This window comes from Macaca fascicularis, chromosome 14 (genome assembly GCF_037993035.2).
Source record: "Macaca fascicularis isolate 582-1 chromosome 14, T2T-MFA8v1.1".
Taxonomy (NCBI): Eukaryota; Metazoa; Chordata; class Mammalia; order Primates; family Cercopithecidae; genus Macaca; species Macaca fascicularis.
This window is the reverse complement of record NC_088388.1, coordinates 99,008,089-99,031,676: the sequence shown is the minus strand read 5'-3', so window position 1 is coordinate 99,031,676 and position 23,588 is coordinate 99,008,089. Positions and strand designations below refer to the sequence as shown.

At 36.0% G+C, this 23,588-nt stretch overlaps 1 protein-coding gene across 3 annotated transcripts in view; it reads right to left on the bottom strand.

The window, feature by feature from the left end:
* CNTN5 (contactin 5) overlaps window positions 1-23,588 on the bottom strand; it is a 1,343,675-nt gene that overhangs the window by 395,557 nt on the left and 924,530 nt on the right. For all 3 annotated transcript variants that reach the window (XR_012422789.1, XM_005579428.4, XM_065528914.1), the window contains exon 8: window positions 16,013-16,216. Coding sequence is in view for 2 of the 3 variants with exons in the window: in XM_005579428.4 (XP_005579485.3) it covers window positions 16,013-16,216 (204 nt within the window). In the remaining variant the exon portion in view is untranslated. The remainder of the gene's footprint in view (window positions 1-16,012; window positions 16,217-23,588) is intronic.

The following is a 23,588-nucleotide window of genomic DNA, read 5'->3' as shown; positions in this document are numbered from 1 at the left end:
CCTCTTTTCTTTATAAATTACCTAGTCTCAGATACTTCTTTATAGCAGTGTGAGAATGGGCTAATACAATGGGTCTGCCGCATTTAGCCAAAACTACCTTAAAATCCATTTCGGAGCTTAGAGCTCACAATGGGGTTACAAACACTGGGTAAATGCTTGCTTTCCAAAAGGCAGAAATTTGCCAAAACCAAGGGGCTACAGGCCCCATGTAAGTCCAAAAACCAGCCAGACAGTCGTTAAAACTTAAAGTTCCAAAATAATCTCCAATGACTCCATGTCTCACATACAGGGCATGCTGCTGCTAGGGGTGGACTCCCATTAAACCTTAAAGCTCCAAAATTGTTCTTATGTTTTTTTTAAAAAAACTTTTCTTCCTTTGCCTCTAAATGTCCAATTCTCTAAAAGCTTCTTGAGGCTATATCTTTTATTTAAACAAAGGCAAAATCAGAAGGGCTGGCAGCAATGGTCGACTTGTGGAAGGGCAGCTATTTATACACATGAATCATTTGCAAGTCACCCATCTGTAAAATTTGTACTATGTGTATTTGATCATCAGGATGTTAGGATGACAGTGAAATATTTCTTTATGTTGGCTTTCATTTATTTATTAAACAAGTGGATGATGTAAATACTCTTTAAAATTCTCGATTCAGCATTTTTTCCCCTTTTAACCAATATTTTTAACACTCTGACATTGTAAAGGAAAACCTACATTTAAAGAAAAAAGCATGCTATAATATTAAGTAGACTCTACTAATTATTAAGAAAATTAGTCTCTGTATTCTCTGGACAGATAATTTGACAGATAATTAACACACTATGTAGCAGGCAACCTTACATTCCCTATAGATGAATTCTGTCATTCCGAAAGATCACCATAACCCCAATTTTACTTATGTGGGTTACTCCATACACTCTTCCTAGTTTCATAAATTTGATGGATTCTTTCCTTCTTGCACAAATGAGAAGAATATCCTTCATGACATTTATTTCAATGAAACTGGGAAGGAACTAATATTGATTGCTTCTGTAAGGATCATCTGTAACCTCACCCTTTAAATTTGATTTTTGGTAATATTGATAAAATTAATCCAATATCCCAATGTAGCACTGATATCCTAAGGGACGCAGGATGATACAGTAGATAAAACAATCACTGTGAGTTAGATCTGTAGCTGCAGACCTCCTACCAACTATGACCTGGTGCCTGTCCCTTAACTGGTGGTAACTGAGCAATAAAGTATAAAGATTAGGAGTGTACTCTTTGCAGTCAGACAAGCATAAGCAAGAGGACTTGCTGGCTGTCTAAATCATAGGTTCTTTACCTAGAAAATAAGAAGATAAGCTCAAAATGCTGTTTTGCTGTGATGACTAAATGAAAGAATGTATGAAATGCTTTTAGCATAGTGGCTGGTGCACAGGAAGAATGTTAATCATTATCAAGCCTTCCACTTAGGCAGCTTGCTATCTCTCCTCTACAGCTCCAAAGATGAACGTTATAAAATAGTAAGATGAATCACTGAGATTTAAAATATTTTGAATAATAGCAAGATTATATTGGTATAACTGAATTACCTCTCAGTATGTCTACTTTGAAGACACAACACTCATTTGAATATATGAGGCTCAGTACATTTGTTAGGAAATAAATGTCTTGTTATTTTATGGCAAATTTGCAAAATATCTCATTGGAGTGAACTCTGGAAGAAACACCTCTGAATATTACAAATTACTTTCCAGAAGTAGTTTTAGAATCCTCAATATCCTGTACGTGATTTTTAATACTGGATAATAAAAATGATTACAAAATAATAAATCTAGAATCCTTGCAGGATAATGGAAACTTTAAAATATCCACCATACGTTACTCAATTTTAGCAAATTAACTGAGACAAAATGTGAGAATTAGTGCAGAGAGAAAAAAAAAATGTATGGAAATAATTTAAAATGATTCATAGGGAGCCTTAAGGTTATTTTTAAATACCTCACTGGATACTCAGAGAAAAATCAGGTAGAGCATATTAAGAATGGCAATGCAAGGCAAGATAAGGAAAACTGAAAACCATAGGAAAATAGGCTATTTTATTAACAAAAGAAAGACTGTCGAAGCAAAGGGAAAAGAACAACTATCACCTATGGCAGCTCAATTATGAGAACACTCCTCTCAAGTAAACATTTTGATCTAAATTTCAGTAATTACCTTAAAGGCACTCTAAAACTAGGAATTAAATACATGACAACTGACCAATTGCAGAAATACTGCAACCACTTGAAAATCCCCAGAAAGCCACAGTTATTAATTGAAATAAAATGTCAGACGTTTCATAATCTGACTGAATATAAAAATTCCTAGTGATGCTTGTCAAAATTACCTCTGTTCTCCACTTCAGACTGACTGATCAGAATATCTAGGGGAGAACTGGGAATCTGTATTTTTAGCGAGATTCTCTCCAACATAATTTTTTTTTATCGCCTTTCATCCACCTTTTTTGGGGGGCAACCCTAGCTAGTATAAAAATGAGATTTCAAAGTACAAAGAAATATGTATCTTTTTAAAAAACCCATCGCAAGTAATGATTAGTTCTCACCATGGAGATGTACGGAAACATATCAGTACATGTTACTGTACACACAAGTAAAATATACTGAATACATGTGAAATATCTGGGAGTACTGTGGAAAATACAGATTCCTGAGATGTATGGGGTAAGGATAATGTATATACAGGTCATAACTGGTCTCTTTCTCCCAATCCTTTCTCTGAGGAAATACCACAAACAAGATGGCCTCTCTAGGTATGTCCAGATGGTGCATTTGAAAACCCTGGTTCTCCTCAGGCCTCCCAGGGAAAGAGTAGGTTCAAGATTTCATTCTCTTTGGAAATCTTCTGAAGGACTCTGCCTTTCAAGGTCACTGAACACTCTAAGAGACACTGCATAGTCTGCTAGCTGGGTGTGGTTCTGGGAGGGCCTGATGACTCAGTGGAAATGGAAGTGTTTCTCAACCTTGGAAAGAGAGAGCATGTGGATTTAACTATTCCTAGTACTTTCAGTTGGGAGAGGGCTGCTCTTGTCTCCGGGTAAGGGAGAGGAGCAGGGACATGCCTTGTATTTCCAAAGAAAGTGCTTCTTGCTGATTTATTCACCTTACACAATTATGGAGTGAAAAAAGACTACTTTCTAAGACTGTCCCCAGAAACTGTGAGCAGATCTGAAGTATGACCCAATATTTTCATATATTTTTAAATTTTTATTTTTATTTCCTTATTTTTTGAGACAGATTCTCGCTCTGTCACCCAGGCTGGAGTGCAGTGGTGCGATATGGGCTCACTGCAAGCTCCGCCTCCTGGGTTCATGCCATTCTCCTGCCTCAGTCTCCTGAGTAGCTGGGACTACAGGCACCCGCCACCATGCCTGGCTAATGTTTTGTATTTTTTGAAATAGAGATGGGTTTTCACCGTGTTAGCCAGGAAGGTCTCGATCTCCTGACCTTGAGATCCACCTGCCTCGGCCTCCCAAAGTGCTGGGATTACAGGCGTGAGCCACTGCTCCCACCTGTTTTTATTTTTTTTTAAGCATTGTCGATTATCCTGATACAAGGGTTTGGGGATCACGTTATTGAGTGCTGGCCTACTAGATGCAATTTAGGCAGACATCTATAATCTTTTGAGAATTTTTTTTCAAATTAAATATTATAATTTAAAAACGTTTTATTGCTAAATGATGCTAATGATTATCTTAGTCTTCAATGAGTTATAATCTTTAGCCATAACAAAACATTATTATTCGAACATAATTTCAATTTATATGATTTCAATCTGTGGAAGAATATTGTTTTGTCCTGAGTAGTGAAATACCTTAGATACGAGAAGCTATGTGTTGACAAAACGACACAGTCTTTAGATGTCGAGGTAGGGCTGGCATTTGTTATTTTGTAGAGTTTTTCTGTATGTGTGAGTGATGGAGTCTCACTCTTGTCTCCAGGCTGGAGTGCAGTGGCACTATCTCAGCTCACTGCAACTTCCGCCTCTCGGATTCAAGCAATTTTCCTGCCTCAGCCTCCTGAGTACCTGTGACTACAGGCGCGGGCCAGCACACCCAGCTAATTTTTGTGTTTTTAGTAGAGATGGGGTTTCACCATGTTGGCCAGGACGGTCTCGATCTCCTGACCTTGTGATCTGCCCGCCTCGGCCTCCCAAAGTGCTGGGATTACAGGCATGAACCACAGTGCCTGGCCTTGTGAAGTATCTTAACATGAGAAAGGTTGAATAAAATTCCCAACATCTCAAGCGATAATAAGCTCTACTGGGTAGTGAGTGAAACGTCAAGCTGGTAAATACCATTTGCATGGAGATATCATAAGGCTGTGTGGGTGGTATTATGAAAGTGGCAGATGAATTTCAATATGGACAAGCATAAGGAAATGCTTTTAGAATAAAATCTAAACTATGCTTATTATATGATAGGCTTTATTCCAGTTTATTGTAAGTAACTAACTTCATGATCTTTGACAAATCGTTTGCATTCCTGCAGACAGAGCTAGGAGTTAAGAGGGTACTTCATGAAGACAGAACAGAAAGAAAAAAAAATGAGTCAGAAAATTGTGGACAAGGCTTGGAGTGAAAAATTATTCAAGGCAAGTGATGGAATATAAAGCTCCTCCCAATGTTACTGCCCATCCATCCCCTTTGTCTCTATTAAAATATCAATTCTAGACAGTGGAGTTTACATTTATACAATAAACAACAACAGCAATAACAAAAACTACAATAATACCAATAGTCTAGAAAAGTAGTTTTTGATTACAATACCCCTGCCTCCCCGACACACACAAGTAAAATGCTATGGGAATTACAGGATAAGTACTGTGTTAATAGTTAACCTTTACTAAAGTTTACTAAGTAACACACACTCTTCTAAGTGCTTTGCATGTATCCATGTATTTAATCCTCACAGGAACCCTATCAGATAAGTACCAATATTATCCCCATGTTCAGATGAATACACTGAGGCATAAATAGGTTAAGTCTCTTGTCTAAGATTAAGTAGGTAATAAATTAAACTCAAGTTTGTGACCAATGTATTTTAAACCAAATTAGGCAAATAGATTCTAGTTTAAATTTCCGTAATGATGCCACTCTCATGAAGTTGCATTCCGTAAGTGACATTAACAATTAGTTTTACAGTACTATATACTTATGGCCTCACTTCTTTGCTACAATCTAGAATATGGCAATATATTTTTTGTTTGTTTGTTTTTGACAGTGTGTTTTGGATAGGAATACTATTTACCTTAAGTGAGCTACAGAAAGAACGGGCTCAAAGCCACTGATATGGGTGACAGGTAAAGGCGTGTTGGAATTAGAAGTGGAAAGAAAGGAATGGATGAGAATGACATTGCAGATGTAGAATCCAGAGGGTTTGCAGAATCTATGGCATATACGATCATGAGATTAGGAGGAGTCTAATTGACACAGAAATGTTTATGTTTGATGTCTAGGAGAAACGTAATGTAATTCATAGCACAAATGTCAGCCGGAGAAGTTAGTTTGTGGGATATTCTAAATTAGAAACAGAAACAGAAGTATTCACTAAAGAAAAAAATATTTAAAAATATCATGGGGGTCAGGAGCGGAGTTTTGAAAGAACCCCTACATTTAAGAAGATAAGCCTCCTTAAATTCTTCATGGAATAAAGGCCAAGTACAAATAAGACACAGTGGGTGGACAGACATATAGATGGATAAGTGGAATCACTGATTTAGGGGGTAGATTGAGAAGAGACAGTGAAAGGTACAAATGGAACGGTCTGGGAGAACAAACTGCCAGGAAAGATGAAAAGAAAATATTTGCAGCTTTGTACATGGACTTCAAAGCGGTCAGAATAATGAAGGCGGAGAGAAATGCTGATACATGTGGTTAAAAGAAACCTGACTAGTTTAGAGAAAATTCTATGAGTTGTATGATGAGGCCCCATACCCAATTAGAGATGATTAAATGGAAGAGGAGGAGTAGCAGCAACAGAAGCATTAAGAGTCGAGTAGTTTCTCAAGAAATCTGAATATTAAAAATAGTCAGATAAACATAACTGAATATACCTTTGTCACCACTGCAAAAGTCAACTCAAAGTTCACATTCCTTTCGTTCATAGTTACAATGCCAGCTATCAAAAGTTTTTGTCTTTCAGAAATTTATTTCTGAATTACAACGACAGGCAATCACATAGGAAATCAAGAAAAAGACTAAGTTAGATATATATTTAGCATATTCATCTTGTTATTTGTTAGCACGTATTAAGTAATTCTCCCAAGGTTTCAAGACAAATTAAGGGAGTTAATAAAATGCTACACATTGTTTTATCTGATAAAAAGTTATCTTTATAGGCAGAAATTCAAGCTGTTTTTAAGTATGCTTAGGAAGAAATTGGTTTTTATAGAATGACTGATTGCCAAGGACAAGTGAGCAAATGAAGTATTCATCTTATCCAAAAATCATCCAAAATTTTTTGATGTTTTAATTTAAATTTTTATATCAAGATTATGAGCTTTCCAGAAAGACACATAGAAAAATTAAAAAAAAAAAAGATTAACGAAAGCCAAAATTTCTGTATTCCCGCAGAGTTTGATATAAACTTTTTATATTATTCAGCTTCCTTAGCACAGACAAATGCATCCAAATAGCAGTGTTCTTGTCAAAACTTTCCCAGTCCCCTTGGAATTATCCACAATTGAAAATTCTGAACCAAGATTAGAAGAAAAAGTCTTCTGGATTTAAGGTAGAACATTTAATACCCAAGGAGCGGCAGTTAGAAGGGAAAATGAAAAAAAAAAAGAATATCGAAAGCTATTCCAATTGCCATATTCCTTTATGATAAACAGACTAATCAGGAAATAACAGTGGCTTTGCGACATTCCATTGTTGAATACTAAACTAAATCTCAGGGATCAGAGAGGACAACACGAGATCCATTCTGTCTGTGCTTTGTCTCAGACAAAGCAGAGAACATTCACTGAGCCCATGTTACGGTGGTCGCCCCTGAGGGCAGATCCACTCTCCCTGTGGAGACGCTAGTGGAGAATCCATTCCCTTGCCTTTTCTAGGTTCTAAAGCTACATTTTCTTGCTCACGGCCCATTTCTGAACCTTCAAAGTGCATCATTCCAATCTCTCCTTCCGTCACCAGTCATCACATTGCCTTCTCATCGGTCATCAATTCTCCTTCAGCCTCCGCCTTAAGGACACTTGTGACTACATTTAGGGCTCACCCAGATAATCTAATGTCCCTACTTCAAGATCTTCAACTTAATTACATCCATTAAGCTCCTGGACCATATAAGCTAATATTCATTTTCCAGGAATTAGGATTTGGACATCTTGAGGGCCATTATTCAGCCTATTACAGTCTTCACAGGCATACCATTTTTATATTTTTCCATTGCTCTTAGGACGTGCAGTATTCACTAGTGAATTAATGGGGTTGATTCATGGATTATGTAATTAGGTAATTCTGGTCACAATTTCCATGTTGACACAATTATTTCCTTAAAATAAACATTATCTACACATACATTCTCAGCTGATTAGTTTGCCTGCAATTCATTAATTAAAAATGAAAATCATAGACTCCCCACCACCAAATAGTAGATTATCTACATTGTAGCCTTTCTACATTTTTTCCCTCAACTGTGACAACTGATGAATTTCCTGATAATGAGTAATCTTTCTACATGCACTCTCAATCTATTTCCACTCGCTTTCTCAAGTTACTATTTGAATTCTCTCTACGGCACTATTTAACTCCAGAGATGGATGGGAAAATGTTGCCTTAGAAATCTTGTAGGAAAAGGTCCCACATGGACTGAAAGAAAGAGGAGAGCCGGGCGCGGTGGCTCACGCCTGTAATCCCAGCACTTTGGGAGGCCGAGGCGGGCGGATCACAAGGTCAGGAGATCGAGACCACGGTGAAACCCCGTCTCTACTAAAAATACAAAAAATTAGCCGGGCTCTGTGGCGGGTGCCTGTAGTCCCAGCTACTCAGGAGGCTGAGGCAGGAGAATGGCGTGAACCCGGGAGGCGGAGCTTGCAGTGAGCCGGGATCGCGCACTGCACTCCAGCCTGGGCTACAGAGCAGAGCAGACTCGGTCTCAAAAAAAAAAAAAAAAAAAAAAAAAAAAAAAAGAAAGAGGAGAAGCTTGGTTTTGTACATAGTGAATTTTGCGCAGGTATGTACAGCTTTGCTATATCTTTGCTTAATATAGGATATTAATATAGCAACCTCAACTTCTTTTTAGTTTTTTATTTTTTTTTTTTGAGACGGAGTCTTGCTCTGTCACCCAGGCTGGAGTGCAGTGGCCGGATCTCAGCTCACTGCAAGCTCCGCCTCCCGGGTTTACGCCGTTCTCCTGCCTCAGCCTCCCGAGTAGCTGGGACTACAGGCGCCCGCCACCTCACCCGGCTAGTTTTTTTTGTATTTTTTAGTAGAGACGGGGTTTCACCATGTTAGCCGGGATCGTCTCTCGATCTCCTGGCCTCGTGATCCGCCCGTCTCGGCCTCCAAAGTGCTGGGATTACAGGCTTGAGCCACCGCGCCCGGCCTAGTTAATATTTGTTATAGTTTCCATCCTTTTTAATACTTGTACCATTTTTAAAACGGTGCTTCCCATGTAGAAAGCATAAGTATAGATTAAATAAAAATAAAAATAAGTTTTTAGAAAGTAATTAGAACTGTGCTGGAAACTCAAATGAGAGGAAAAAATGAAGGTTTAAAATTACCACATAAGACAGTGGTAGTAAGACCCTGAAGGGAGACTGGAAGCAACAGTGTTACAGGGAGAGGCACAAGTGTTTAAGGGAGAAATGGTAGCTGTTGAGGAATTACAGCTTGGCAAAAATAGATGTGTTTAATGGGGAGTGTTCAATACATTCTGCTGTTTTGTGGAATGCAAGCGCCTCATTCATTACCCTCCAAGCCATTAACAAACATCTGTATTACTAATAAATCCTTTTGGAGTTGGACTTGTTTTTAGCACAGTAATAATGCGCATGGCCTCATCAGGATGCTGAGCAAGGACAGGCAAATCCTAGAGTGCATGGTTACAGACAGAATCTGTGTCCGTTTTTACAGGAATATCCTGCCTTATATTGGAGTGGAAGCTACACAAGGATAGTTGATATGTTTGCTTCGCCCTCCATTGTATTCCCTGTACCTAACAAAATATCTGATACATAATAGGTGTGCAATACATCTTCGTGAATGCATGAGAATAATTTTTCACCATGTCAGTAAGGGAAAATGATGGTGTTGCTGTGTACTTCAAATCTTCCAAATCTTCACCATCACTTTGATAATATGTTCAACAAAGCATTTCATGGTATGACACTCTGTTCCTTCATATTGACTTGCATTGTAGTTATTCTGGCTGAAGCGCAATTTTATTACAGTCTGTGTATCCTATATTTGTACTTGATGGATAGTCAAATATCCTCTCTTTATTTAGTCACCTAATGCCAAATTACCTTCAAAACTAAATTCAGATATTACCTCTTCCAGGAAGCATTCTCTTATGTGTCATCTGGGTTGGGTGTTTCTATTAGGGGTTACCAAAATAACATGTATCTATCAGTCTATCATAGCACTTTGTACAGTAATAATCTGTCTTTCTCACTAGTCCACAAGCCCCTCTAAAGCCCCTTCCCACCACAGATACATATTCATATATATGTCACCCAATGCAAAACGGAAACAACATATTTACTGAATAAATAACAATAAATAACAGAAAGTCAACTTTTTTTTGTTCAACATTAGGATATTTGAATTTATGTAAGTATTAGATGGAATTCCTTTCTGTAAGCAAATGTGCTAGGGCTGTGAAAATTATCTACACTCATTACCATCTATGTTTCAGATACTTCCGGTGTGCTAGTTCAACGTATCTTGACCAGATGTTTTCCTCCTACAAGTGCTACTGCAACCAAGTTCGTGTACGTGCAACCAGTTTCACAAAGTTGCAACTTGAGGGCAACCTCAAAGAACAAGAGAGTTAAGTGCTAACAGAATTACCCTCTGGGAATGGGAGATGAACGTCTATCAATACGTCTATCAACCCAAGGTGACCATTCTGACTGCATTCTGTAAGGCTCTGGTCCTGTGGCCTCAAGCTCAAGCTGCCTGTAGAAGTGGTCATCTCCGTAATGCATCTCTCCTCTGGCTTCACCGATCAACCCCATCCCATCTCTTAATCCTGCTCTCTGGGGATAAACTTGAAATAAACTACCTACAAGCAATTTTTGATCTCAGCTTTGCTTTAGGGGAACCAAAGCTAAGATAATACATTTTATAATAGAGAGTTATTAAGTACAATTCAATTTGTACTTGAAAGGAAAAATATTGCCTATGCATATATCCTTTATTATTTTTAGAAAGATCTACATTTTTTCAGAGAAGTGTAAAAACACAATGTTCTTGAAATGATTTTTTTTAGCGAACTCTATAGTCACAGCAGATTAAACATAATTTTTATATTCAAACCTCTACAGAGACATTTGCCACGTTTGCAGAAACATTCATTGTGACACCTATCTCTGCACTGAGAGGTTTGTAAAACCCAGCAGGAATTTCAGCTGACCGTGGTGCAATATATATTCTATTTTTATTTTCAGAACAAGTGTTTAATATGTGCCATCTACTTAGGAAAACATTCAGGAATATGTCCTTCTTATGAACGTACTTTTCAATTATATTTTTTGAAGACAGATGAAATAGTGATATGAAAGTTTCTGAATAAAAATAATTCCATTCTAATCTATAACTTCCTTAATTTTATGTTTCAATTTTTTTCACATTATCTTAGTATGAATCTTGTAATCACTCTACAAGCACAAGAATTTTCAACAGTAACTATTAACTTAGAATTGCATATATGTGTGTATATATGTGTGTGTGAATAGACATATATATACACATATATACACACATATATATATACACACACATATAAACACACACACATACACACACACACACATCTGAGAATTTTGCCAGTTGGTGTGAGTTCCCCTGATGGTGTGTCTGAAGAATGAGATGTGTGGGGGTCATAGCTGAATGGGGTGTGTGGATGACCAGGTTCTGCTTTGGTGTGAGGACAGAGAGCTGGCTGTCAGGCTGCTGGCATACGAATACTAGAATACATATTTTTCACTAGAGTACCACCATTGACATTAAAAACTTTAGCTTTCCATGGAAAGCTCATTCATATTACTAAGAGATGAGTCTTTGGACTTTTTGCATATAGAAATAGAGAAGGAAAAGGTGTCTAACATTTTATTGAAATAGTTGTTCGATGTCTATGTCTTCAGTCTCCTTTATTGAGTCCCATTTCTTACATCTGTTCTTATTGCTAACTTTGATTTCAGAATGTCTTCAAGCTTCCATTGGGCATATGGTCCTCGACCCTTTCTTTAGACTCCTTAAACTTTATTCTATGTTTTAGTTTTCTCCACTTCTTTAATACTTTAACTCAATCGTTCCTTATTCCTTCAGAAATATATTGAAATGTCTCACTTGGTGATGCTCTTACTCTCCTTCAGCATTCTCATTGAAAATATAGATTTATTTCTGTAGGGTATAAGAAGGGTGACAGGTAGCAAATGCATGCATCCAATCCACCCTGTTGCGCTACATGTCCACTTCTTATTGAGACCCTTATTTCCCTTGGCTTCCTTGACATCATATTCACTGCTTTGTGTTTTGTTTTTTTGAGACAGAGTCTCGCTCTGTTGCCCGGGCTGGAGTGTAGTGGTGTGATCTCGGCTCACTGCAGCCTCCTTCTCCTGGGTTCCAGTGATTCTCCTGTCTCAGCCTCCCAGGTAGCTGGGACTATAGGCACGCACCACCACATCTGGCTAATTTTTGTAATTTTTCAGTAGAGACAGGGTTTCGCCATGTTGGCCAGCGTGGTCTCAAACTCCTGATCTCGGGTGATCTGCCTGCCACGGCCTCCCAAAATGCTAGGATTACAGGCATGAGCCACCGTGTCTGGCCTGTTCTACTGTTTTTCCTATTATCTTATTATCTCCCTACCTTCTCCTCATTATATTTTGTGGGATTTTCATTATTTACCCTCCTAATGTAATGTAGATTAGTCAAGGCTTGACCTTAAGCTCACTTCTCTTCTCTTTTCGTACTCTCTCCCCATGCTTTCTTAACCACACCAATGTCTTCATCACGATTTTCACTGTAGTGACTCATGTTCATATCTGAACACTGTTATCCAAAATATTAATTGTTTTTCTGCAGCAAAACTTTAAGAAACACTACATCCTAATTATATTACATTCTTATTAACGGTATTAGCCTTATTTTTCTTTAGGTTATATTTAATTCAAAGTTTCAGTTACTGTGAAAAACACATCCAGTATAGTATACATGTCTAGAAAGTGGCTTAAAAACCTGGAAAAATATCACATTAAATGATAATTATACAGTAATAATCTGTAGATATTTACTGATTTTCCAGCTTATAGAGTTAGTCTAAGAAGAAGTATAGAATATATGATTGTATTTGCTGGACAGAATTGCCAAAATATAAGTAGAAGAAAAAAGAACATAAAAGTAGCTTAGGAAAGATGAAGGAAAAAGTAGGAATAAAATTATCCTCATTTCATGACATAAAATTATGTCATGACATAAAGTTAAGTCATTTCATGACTCTTGAATTAAAGATTCAAGAGTTAAAAGGACAGTAGAAATTTAAGTATATTATTAAAGTTTAAAAGATAAGCAACAGTAAACTTAAAAATGCATATTAAACTAGAGGAAGGAAGAAACTTATGCATACTTATCAAATGAAGGAATAAACAGTTATTGTTTAAGCTTGATTAACCAAAATGCATAGATATTTTCTAGCATTTTATGAGAACGTTATGGAACAACAACAGCATAAAAGGGAAGTTAGAAGTTTGGCTCTCCAGAGTGAGATTTAATGTCAGGGAGAGGTGAGTAGGATTTTCTGGGGGGTTTTTTGTTTTGTTTTTCTATGTCACTACATTCATTCAATATGGATGTGTTACCTTGACTTAAAACAAATGGACAAACAAAAGCCAAGAAAGCAATAGCCTTAGGTAAGTTATAGAAAAAAAATGTAAATTTTGTAGCTTCTCTGGTAAAAAATAAGACTGTTACTGAATGATGTAATAGAAATTTAGCAGATGCTTACCACCTGTTTTTTTGTTAAATGTTAACCTTAAAATAAGTTTTATTTTATTGATTTATACTTGCTTTATTGAGCCTTCTATATAGTACTTTTCAAATAATGACTTTTTGAAAATACAGACATTTGTAAAAGAAAAAAGTGTCAACAATGTCAACTGCTGCAGTCACTTCAATTAATATAATGACCAAAACAGTATTGGTTTACTGACATAGCATTTTGTTATATAAGAAGCAATGACTTACAGAGTAATTTTCTAAAAGGCCAGAGGGAATGATTCTCAATAGCACAGGAAGGAGGAATTGGTTGTAATAGGAGGATGGAGAGTATACTATCTCTATTGAAATAGGATGGGAGATAACAATGCAGATGGAGATGCAGTTATATTTAAATTTTATTAGTAGAAAGATGATTTAATAAGGTACATAGTTTTTGTGAAGCAGCGGTCGTGAGGCAATCCAGTCTAAGGAAAGCAGAGAAGTTTCCAAAAATCTGGGGGGGCGGAGGGGAGTAGCAAATTAAGTCATCCACAGAAACTCGGTGGGATTGAATGGCAATGTTGATAGCCCACTTGAAACTCATGATCATGAAACCCTGGTGGGTGTAAACTTTTCAGATAGCTTTCAGAATCTCAAGGCAATCACAGAGTAGAATATAATTGAGCTCATTGGAGTCGGGGTTTTGCCAAACAAGGGCAACAGAAGACACAGAAACAAAGTGATTTAAATATCAGTAAATGATTATTCCTGAAATGTTTGCCCATGGAAGGTAGAAAGTAAAGTTAAGTGATATATCTGGGCCATGAAACAAAAGTGCAAGACTCTTCCACATGGACATTGACTTACACATGTGCTACTCTCCCTTGTGACGGGCAGGCAATGTATAGAAAGAGGTCTCTGGTGTGAAAAGAAGGTAGAAGAGCCTCCTCAAGCTCAGGTACTATTCAAATATAAAGTATTATTATACAGATAGCGAAAATGGAATTAATTGTTAGCCAAAAAAAGTTACACTTTTAAGATAAGAATGCATTCATTTCTTAAGAAATCAGGGAGAAAAGGGCTCAGAAGTTTTGGAGAAATGGCTTACAGAAAATTAATTCAAGACTTTTAATTAGATAAACTGTAACACTGCATTTCTTTTTTATTTTCAATCTGCAGACCCTCTTACATAATCTTCTAGTTGGCATAATATATACACATTATTCCACAGTGATGTAATACACAATGACGACTTTTAAATCTCTTTCGGTAGCCCAGCTCTCTCTTACGGGTATTAGGAACAGATATCTGATTACCTATTGCCAATTTCCTCATGGATTTCCCATGCACCCTGTATCTCATATTCAAAACTGAATTCCTCATTTTTATCCGCTTCTGTATTTCTTCAGCTGTGTTCTTTTCTGGTAAAGAGAATCATCGCCCATTCAATGAACTATGCTAAAGCCTTGAAATTGTTGTATATGCTAGCTGCCTCCTACTCCAAAGCCTGTAATTCATTAATTATCAAACGCTGGTAATCCTACCTTCTTAATATCCCAATTATGTTTCCTGTCCTCCAGTGCTACCATCACTGCTTTTGTTCAGTCATTTATCACCTCTTGGCTGATTAGTTTTAGTAGCCCGTGAATTGGTTTCCAAGTCACCATTTTTTTTCTACCTGGTTCTCCATGCCATTACTTAACTGTGAGGCCTTTACCAATTTTCATCACTCCCTTAATACTGGCTTTCTCCTCTTTAAAATGAATATTACATTTTTATCCTTTACCTGATAGAGTTGTTACTATTATATATATATATGTGTGTGTATATATATATAAAAATGCTGTGTATCTCTATGTATGTATAATACATACTTCATAATTCATGAAGTTTCATAGACTGTGTTGTTTACATACACATATTTAAATGTTTATATACTTATATATAAACATATTTATACACACACACACATAAACAACAAAGTGTAAAATAAACTAAGTGGTAAGCAAAAATCTTGTGATATAGCTCTGGTCATACATTCCAGCAGCATATATTCTAAAAACAAATATATGAAAAAACAGCACTTAAATAGATTATTTTTTAAGCTTCACAATCAATCAGGTTTCTCAAGCTTACTTCTTAATAACAGCTTCGCAGATTTTTTTTTTACTGCATGACAGAGCAAACTGCACATCATATATCAATGATAATATAATGCTTGACTTCTTTAATGCAACGCTTAACTGTAAATGTCTGTAAATACAAATGAGGTGTTTAAATTTGAAGATACTTTGGATAGATGGCAATACCTATAATTATAGAGTCATCACTTCTGCCTGATTTGCACTTAAAAGTTAAAGTTCCAACTGCTCCTATTATTAGAAAAGTAATAATAACAATTATAACTATACCATGAAGTATTAAAACCTGAGCATTCAATTTGAAGGCAGCTAAAATAAAAATGTAATGAAAAGTGGATCCATAAAATGGTTTCAATTCATACACATATGCTATATAGAGGCACTCAAGAGCAAAGGAAAGAACTGTGGAGTCTTTATTATGGTTCTTTTTTTCAGATTCTTTCTCGCTTTCTGGCATTAGAGTAGCATTATGGTGAGTATTTCTTATCCATGGATCATCACTTTCTTATGTCAAAATTTTTATTCTAAGGTATATATAAACATGGCCTAAAAATGTAGTTTCTAAATATGGCAAATGTCTTTTTATTTGTAAGTTCCAGTTCTTAAAAAAAATACACACACATTAATACATCTTTATTTTCCAAATTAGAGTTGGCTGACCTTTTTAATGGGCCAAGCAACTTACCATCATTACGTAGAGTGAGTGGCGTTGGAGGACTAAGGACTCTAGCATTCGTCACTGTGTTTTTCACCAGACAAATATAGCTGCCAACATCTGATGTTTGGACTTTAGAAATATAAAGGTTGCCTGTCTCCTGGGAAATGAACCGTCGGCTGTCTTCCGCCACAAAGGAAGGGAACTCATTAAATACCCAGCTATAGATGATCTCTGAAAATACACAAAATTTGGTCAATGAAAGACTTTATTTTTTCATTAACAGAAAAAGTTCAAACAACAAAGCCTGAGATATATTGCAAGGTCACACATATTTGATCCATGGAGCTATATAATTTAGTATTTTATATTCAAAGGATTATTGTTAATGACTACGGTGAGATCTGAAATATTTCTTAGGATGTCTGAACTTGACTCATTTATTTACTCTTTCAATTCCAATGTGTAGTGAACATGTTTTAGGTACTCAGAACTATGATAACCTGAAAACAGAAAGAGAAGAGACAATTCCCCATTCTCAAAGATCAATTTAATGAAGAAAATTTACCCAAACCTATGAAACAATGTAGAATAAGAAAATGGAGATACAGACCTTATTGTAAAGAAGGTATGAGATGGGGCACTTAAGCAATAAAACTTATCAAAGAAAGGCAAACTACATGTCTTCTGTCCAAATGTTCTCCTCTACACACATCCCATTTTGTAACTTAGTTTAATTTCTAAATTAAGCTTAAGTTCACTGGGACTTTCAGAGACAATATCATTAAGTTCTGACTCTACTACTTAGTGATGGTCTAAATTGAGCCAGTATTTAACTAACTTTTTGAGGTTCATTTTTAAAATTCATATAGTTAGAATAATATTACGTACTTCATAAGCTTCAAACAAGACAATGCACCTAAGAGCTTAACGAATAATATGCACTCATAAAACATGAAAAGTAATATTTCTGTTATCATCCCACCCTAACCAAAAATTACCACGTTAGGAGCTCCTTCTACGTGCACCATTTATATATAAGAAAAACAGTAAAGAGGATATAAAACAAGTCTGAAGGAATAGTGGATACTTAAATATTTTCAGGTCTGTTTTCAACAGAAGAATTCCACTGATGAGATGAACATTGATTCTAAGCAAGATTTTGCTAATATTTATTATTAAAAAAAAATTATATAGGCTGGGCGCCGTGGCTCACGCCTGTAATCCCAGCACTTTGAGAGGCCGAGGCGGGCGGATCACTAGGTAAGGAGATTGAGACTATCCTCGCTAACAAGGTGAAACCCCATCTCTACTAAAAATACAAAAAAATTAGCTGGGCATTGTGGCGGGCACCTGTAGTCCCAGCCTCTCAGGAGGCTGACGCAGGAGAATGGCATGAACCCGAGAGGCGGAGCTTGCAGAATATATAATAGTTCTAGCAGAAGCCTGAGAATTTTGAAATATTATATTGCATTAGTGTGTAATTACAATATACAGATACAAAATCAAATATTTTAACAATTGTTTTATAAAGAAAAGCATTTTTTACAGTTACCAACACCCAGTTGGCAGCCTTCAGTACATTTAATATTTTATTAAGAATTTATTTAAAATATCCACATTACTTTACTCGAAGGAACTCCATAAAGTATAGTTGAAATACTTCCACTTGTTCTCATACAGCTCAACTAGACTCTAAATTCAAGGCTTTCTCACACTTAACAATGTGAATTCCTTTAATTGCTATAATGAAAGTGTTACTTGTCATTCACACCTAATTCATATATTTTAATATGTATTTATTTTATATTACATTTTACTAAAATCTTTTTTTTTTATTAATTTACCAAAATCAAATATAAAATAAGGGTTTTCTTAGTTTTTGGTTTATATTACTTAAAGTTTCAGAGAAATGAAAGCAACTAACAATTACAGGCAATCATTCATTAAATTCAAAAATACTGTTTCTGTTATACTGATATTTGTTGAATTAATGTTTCATATTTTTAGACTAGGAGAAAAATATTTACACAAAATTGGCATTTTCTCAGATTTTACAGACGGGTAAGTATTTGGAGACTCAAAGATGCTCATTTAGTTCTTCAAATAAGTTTTCAGTTTCATGTAGTGAAGCATTTCATAATTCCAAAAAGTATAAAAAGTAGAAATACTACACAGTAGAAGAGCTGACAACCTGAGTTTGCAGTGGATTATCTGCCAGTGCCAAAAATGAAAATATTGAACTGAGCTAAACACCTTTTAACATTCTTCTTTACTTTCTCCTATAAGGTTTTCCATTATCTATTCACATTTATTTAATACTGTCTTCAAAGTAATCATAAAAAGTCTATAATTATTTTTAGCATTATACTGTAATCTGAGAACTATAAAATATTTCAGGGAAATAGTAAAGTATAGTTGGCTCTGGTGCCACAGCCTTTAGCTTTATATGTCACTTTCTTCCATACCAACTGCGGCTGGCCCTTAAAAATAATTGAATGCATGCTTATCTATTAAGTGGTAAAAATTTAGTAGTAGTGGCATTCATTTCAGAAGATACTGATATTAGGTGGTCAACTATGATTTTCCCATTTTTTAAGGCTCTTTTTTTCTAATGGTATGGTGATCTAAAGCAATAAAATGTTTTAGAAGTTCTTGGTGTGATTCTTCAGTGAGTAATCCCTATATCAGCAGACAGTGACCACTATGAGATATCCTGTGCATCTACGTTATGAAAGTCTTCCTCGAGAATGCTTTTGCACAAATCCTACTTGAGATCAATTTTTCCCCCATTTTTCTATGTAGTTTGCTGTCTTTATTATTATACTTTAAGTTCTGGGAAACATGTACAGAACATTCAGGTGTATTACATAGGTATACAAAATGGTGTTGGGAAAACTGGCTAGCCACATGCAGAAAGCTCAAACTGGACCCCTTCCTTACACCTTATTAAAACATTAACTCAACATGGATTAAAGACGTAAATGTAAGACCTAAAGCCGTAAAAACCCCTAGAAGAAAGCCTAGGCAATATCATCCAGGACATAAGCATGGGCAAAGACTTCATGACTCAAACACCAAAAGCAATTGCAACAGAAGGATCAATGTTTATGCTAAATTTCAATCAGGTATTTTTGATACTATATGGTAATGTACATTTGGGACACAAATCCATGTGCGGCATAGACTTTTGGCTTCTCATTGGAGAATTTTTGTCTTCTACTCTGAACCAACAAGTCATTCCATCTGGGGTCTGACTTGGTCAGACATTGTTATTCAACTTCCATTCTCAAGCAGACCCAAGGACTTGTCCTTTGCCCTGGCATGATCATTCATCCTTTAACTTTTAGACTTTAGGGTCTACTTCTGTAACATCTGAAAAATGTACCTTGCTTCCAAGATCTCCTCAGGGTTAACATCACAGAGTATGCTTTGGATTTCAGTTCTTATTTGTTTCTGCTACTTGGGGATTTCCTTTTCTTTCTTGTGAGATCAGCTACATATTGAAATTATCTTTGCTTTATTTCAGTCATCATTTCTAAATTTTGGTAGTGAGAACATTTCCAGGTCAGCTGTCTCCCTCCCTAATTGAATGTCCAGATTTTATGGATTCAACTATTGCAGACTTTCTATGCAACTGCTGCAATTGATTCAGTGTCAATAAACACAGGATCTTCTCTTTGCTCCCCTGACAAATAAGATGATTATTTAAGTGATATATTTCCACAACTATGGAGTGCATAAAAACAGGAATACACATGTGGGCAATGATGCTCATTTCTCTTAACAGAAGTGCCATTAACAACAACAACAAAAAAGTTTGAAAAAGGGGAATGAAACTGCATATAGGACCCTCTGAAGTCTTTGAAAACAATTTCAGTGAGTAATCACATGTGATTCAACATTCTTTAATATAACTACATGTTGGGAAATAACCATTCTTTTTTCTAATAATGTGTGTACACATCAGAGGCTTTGGGCCAAAGAATTTGGAGAGAACACAATGGATATAGCATCTGAGTTGTTCAATGACCCAATTAATAATGCAACTCTCCCCGGGAGTCTATTTTCTTTATCCCTATAAGTACAGAAAGAAAAAGAACTTAAAAATCAGAAGCTTCCCTATTTCTATAAAATGCTCAACTTTATGGTAAGATTATCAGTTAACAGGCCTTATTTACCAAAATCCCTAATTGTTTTTGTTATTTCTATAATATGAGATTTAATGTTTTATCTGCCCAAAATCATAACTTGTTCATTATTAAAATATAACATTTGTTCAGGCACAGCAGCCCATGCCTCTAATCCCCACTCTATGGGAGGCCGAGGTGAGAGGATAGCTTGAGGCCAGGAGTTCAAAGTTGCCATAAGCTGTGACTGTGCCGCTGTGCTCCAGCCTGGATGATAGAGTTAGACCCCAAGTCAAAAAAATACAAAATATGTAACTTTTAGTTTACCTTTTAAATAGCTCAAGTTTTTCATTTATTTATTTTCTGTATCTTGTATTAATTTTTACTCATGCTGCCTGGTAGAGTATATGTCAGGAGCATTTTAATATTTACAAATTGTCTTTTAGTAATATTTATTTTCATAATTCCATCATCCATTATGACTCATCTCCTCTCTTTCATGGTGACTTAATTGAAGTGAAGATAATTAAATAGGATAACTTAGTACGTTCCCAGAGAAAAATAGGGTTTTAAAAATTGTCACTACAATTATTTTCTTTTTTGAAAGTTTGTACCCAATCCTACTGCTTTGGATTCTGAATTAATGACATTATGATAGAAACTGTAGAGAACTGTCCACTTAATTATTCATTACTACTGAGCATAAGGGACAACCTGAAATTGGTGGGAAATATATTTTTCCATTGCTGATGTGTACCTTAATGGAAACAGAAAATGTCACTATTAGCCATGTCAATTACTCTTGGAAGAGCAGAGACTGAATCTACCTTCTTCATCATTATATTTTTAAAACTCAACAGGATACTTGGTGTGTAGTTGCTCCATAAATATTTGGTGAATAAATGCATAGTTGAGATAGAAATATATCTATAATCTATTGATATGAAACTCTCTAAATTTCAAGAACAAGAGCGGATTTATTTTCACATATTAAACTTCATTACAAATTTCCTAAGATCTAAATTAGCTTGTTCTGGCTTTGAGAATATGAGTCAAAGAGGATGCTTAATGTTGGCCGAAATAGAGACACTGAGTCCCTATTTGTTATAGTAATATAGACAGTTTAACAATCTGGAATGTACTGTGAATGAGCAAAAGAGAAAAGGATCATTTTTACAAAGGTACTATGAAGTGTTTTCATGATTTATTCTATTAGGTAAGTTAGATGAAATCTTAGAGGTGAGGGATATTAAATTTTTAGGTAGTACAATCCCTATCAGAGGTTAATAACCTAATGGATGACCAATTGTCTGCCTCTGATTGAGCATGCTTATTGATATTTTGTTGAGGAAGCTGATTGGCAGCTCAAGTTATTTAATGGATCATATAGAAAAATCATTTGGGCTCCTACATTTGGGGTGGGAGCTGAGGTCAAGGCAACTGGGATATCAACAAGTAGTAATGAAATATGCAAAGCACAGTTGGGGATATTATGAAAATATCAGATAGACTTGGGAAAAAATTAGCATAACAGTTTACCATGAGTCACACACTTTTCATGTTTTTTTTTTTTTTTTTTTTTTTTTTACCTAGTTCTTCCCTTAGTATGTGCCCCCCACTTTCCCTATCACACACAGACACATTAGAAGTTAGCACTGTGAGTAACTAAGACCATGGACTTCAAAATCACAGAGACCAGGCATTCAAAGATGGCTGCATGACCTACCAACTACATGACCTTTGGGAAAGCTATTTAATTTTGCTAAAGCATTAATCTTCTTATCTGTAAACTAAAACTGATGGGAGAAAGGGCAAGTTAAATGAAATATTTCATGTATAGAAATAGATATAGTTATTATTTTAGTCATCTTCAACATCAAAGGTCTGAGGCTCACATAGGTGAAGGAACCAGGAGAAAATTACAGCTGATTAGAGTCAGAGGGAAAATTAACATTTCTCTCCTCACTATAAGCCTATATTTTATCATTATATTAATCTTCTTTAATTATTGTAATTTAATTTTCCTAAACTTTAGTTTCAGTATTCATAAAATAGGGCAGTAATGTCTATATGGTAGTAATGCTGAGGATTACACAAGCCACTTAAATGAGTGTCCAACATGCAGAAACTGCTCAGTAAGGGGAGCTATTGGCTCAGGATAAACTATCTAGTATAAAGCACAGTTTTGTAGAATACAAATTCACCTTGTACCTCGTACAATTGGATTCAATTTCCATGCGCCAAAAGTTTCATCTATAAAAACACAACCAGAGACAAAGATCCTGAGAGTTACAATAGAATAAAGCTGTCTGAGTCTTTGTTAGTACCAAGAGAAAGAATCAAGGTTTTCTTTTTCCCCTTTGAGACGGAGTCTTGCTCTGTCGCCCAGGCTGGAGTGCAGTGGTGCGATCTTGGCTCCCTGAAAGCTCCGCCTACCAGATTCACGCCGCTCTCCTGCCTTGGCCTCCCAAGTAGCTGGGACTACAGGCGCCCACCATCACACTTGGCTGTTTTTTTGTTTGTTTGTTTGTTTGGGGTTTTTTTTGGATTTTTAGTAGAGACGGAGTTTCATCGTGTTAGCCAGGATGGTCTCGATCTCCTGAACTCGTGATCCACCCGCCTCGGCTTTCCAAAATGTTGGGATTACAGGAGTGAGCCACTGTGCCCGGCCTCAGAATGAAGATATTTTAAAAGATACTGTGAAGAATGCAAAAGAGAATACCTGTTGTATGTTTTAAAAATGAAATTACTTTAAAACAAAGTAGTCTGTATCATTACATTAAATTTTAGTTATCTTGGTCGAACAAAACAAAGTAATAATTTTCTTTTTTATGCTTTGGAGACATGTATTTTCATTATGTTTGTTACCTAAACTCAAAAGAAGCAGAGTTCTTCATAATTATGTCACCAAGACAGGAAAATATTTTACGTGCATGTAATTCAAAACACCTTTAGAAAAACATAAGATAAATAAAAGGATATGTATAATAGAAACAGTACTAAACTGGCAAATCTTACGATCCACGACTTAAGCAGGTCTGAGCTAGGGAATTCCAGGTTCTAGCGTTCAAGTGATTATACCAACTGGGTGACAGGAGCTATTTTTATTTTCTCTGTGGAATACTTCACAGTGTGGAGGGCATTTTTATCCCAGGAGTCCTGTGTCTAGATATAAAGGTCATTGCTAACCCTTTTCAAAAGGCAGCCTAAATTTCTTGCTTTGCTAAGGGGTTTTTAAATTACGTTGTATTGTACTGTAAGCTCTTAGCAGGTCTAGGGCCAGCATTTACTCAACAGTGTGCAAGAGTCAGTGGCACAGACTCAGCTTAGGTTTCGAACTTTGCATTAAAAAGATTTCACTCCTGGCTTCCCGTAATTCATTGATAATGCCCACAAATCCCTGCCCTAATCAATAACAGACTATTTGTGCCCCAGAATCTTGCCAGAGCATATGACCTTAATGTGCTTATCAAACT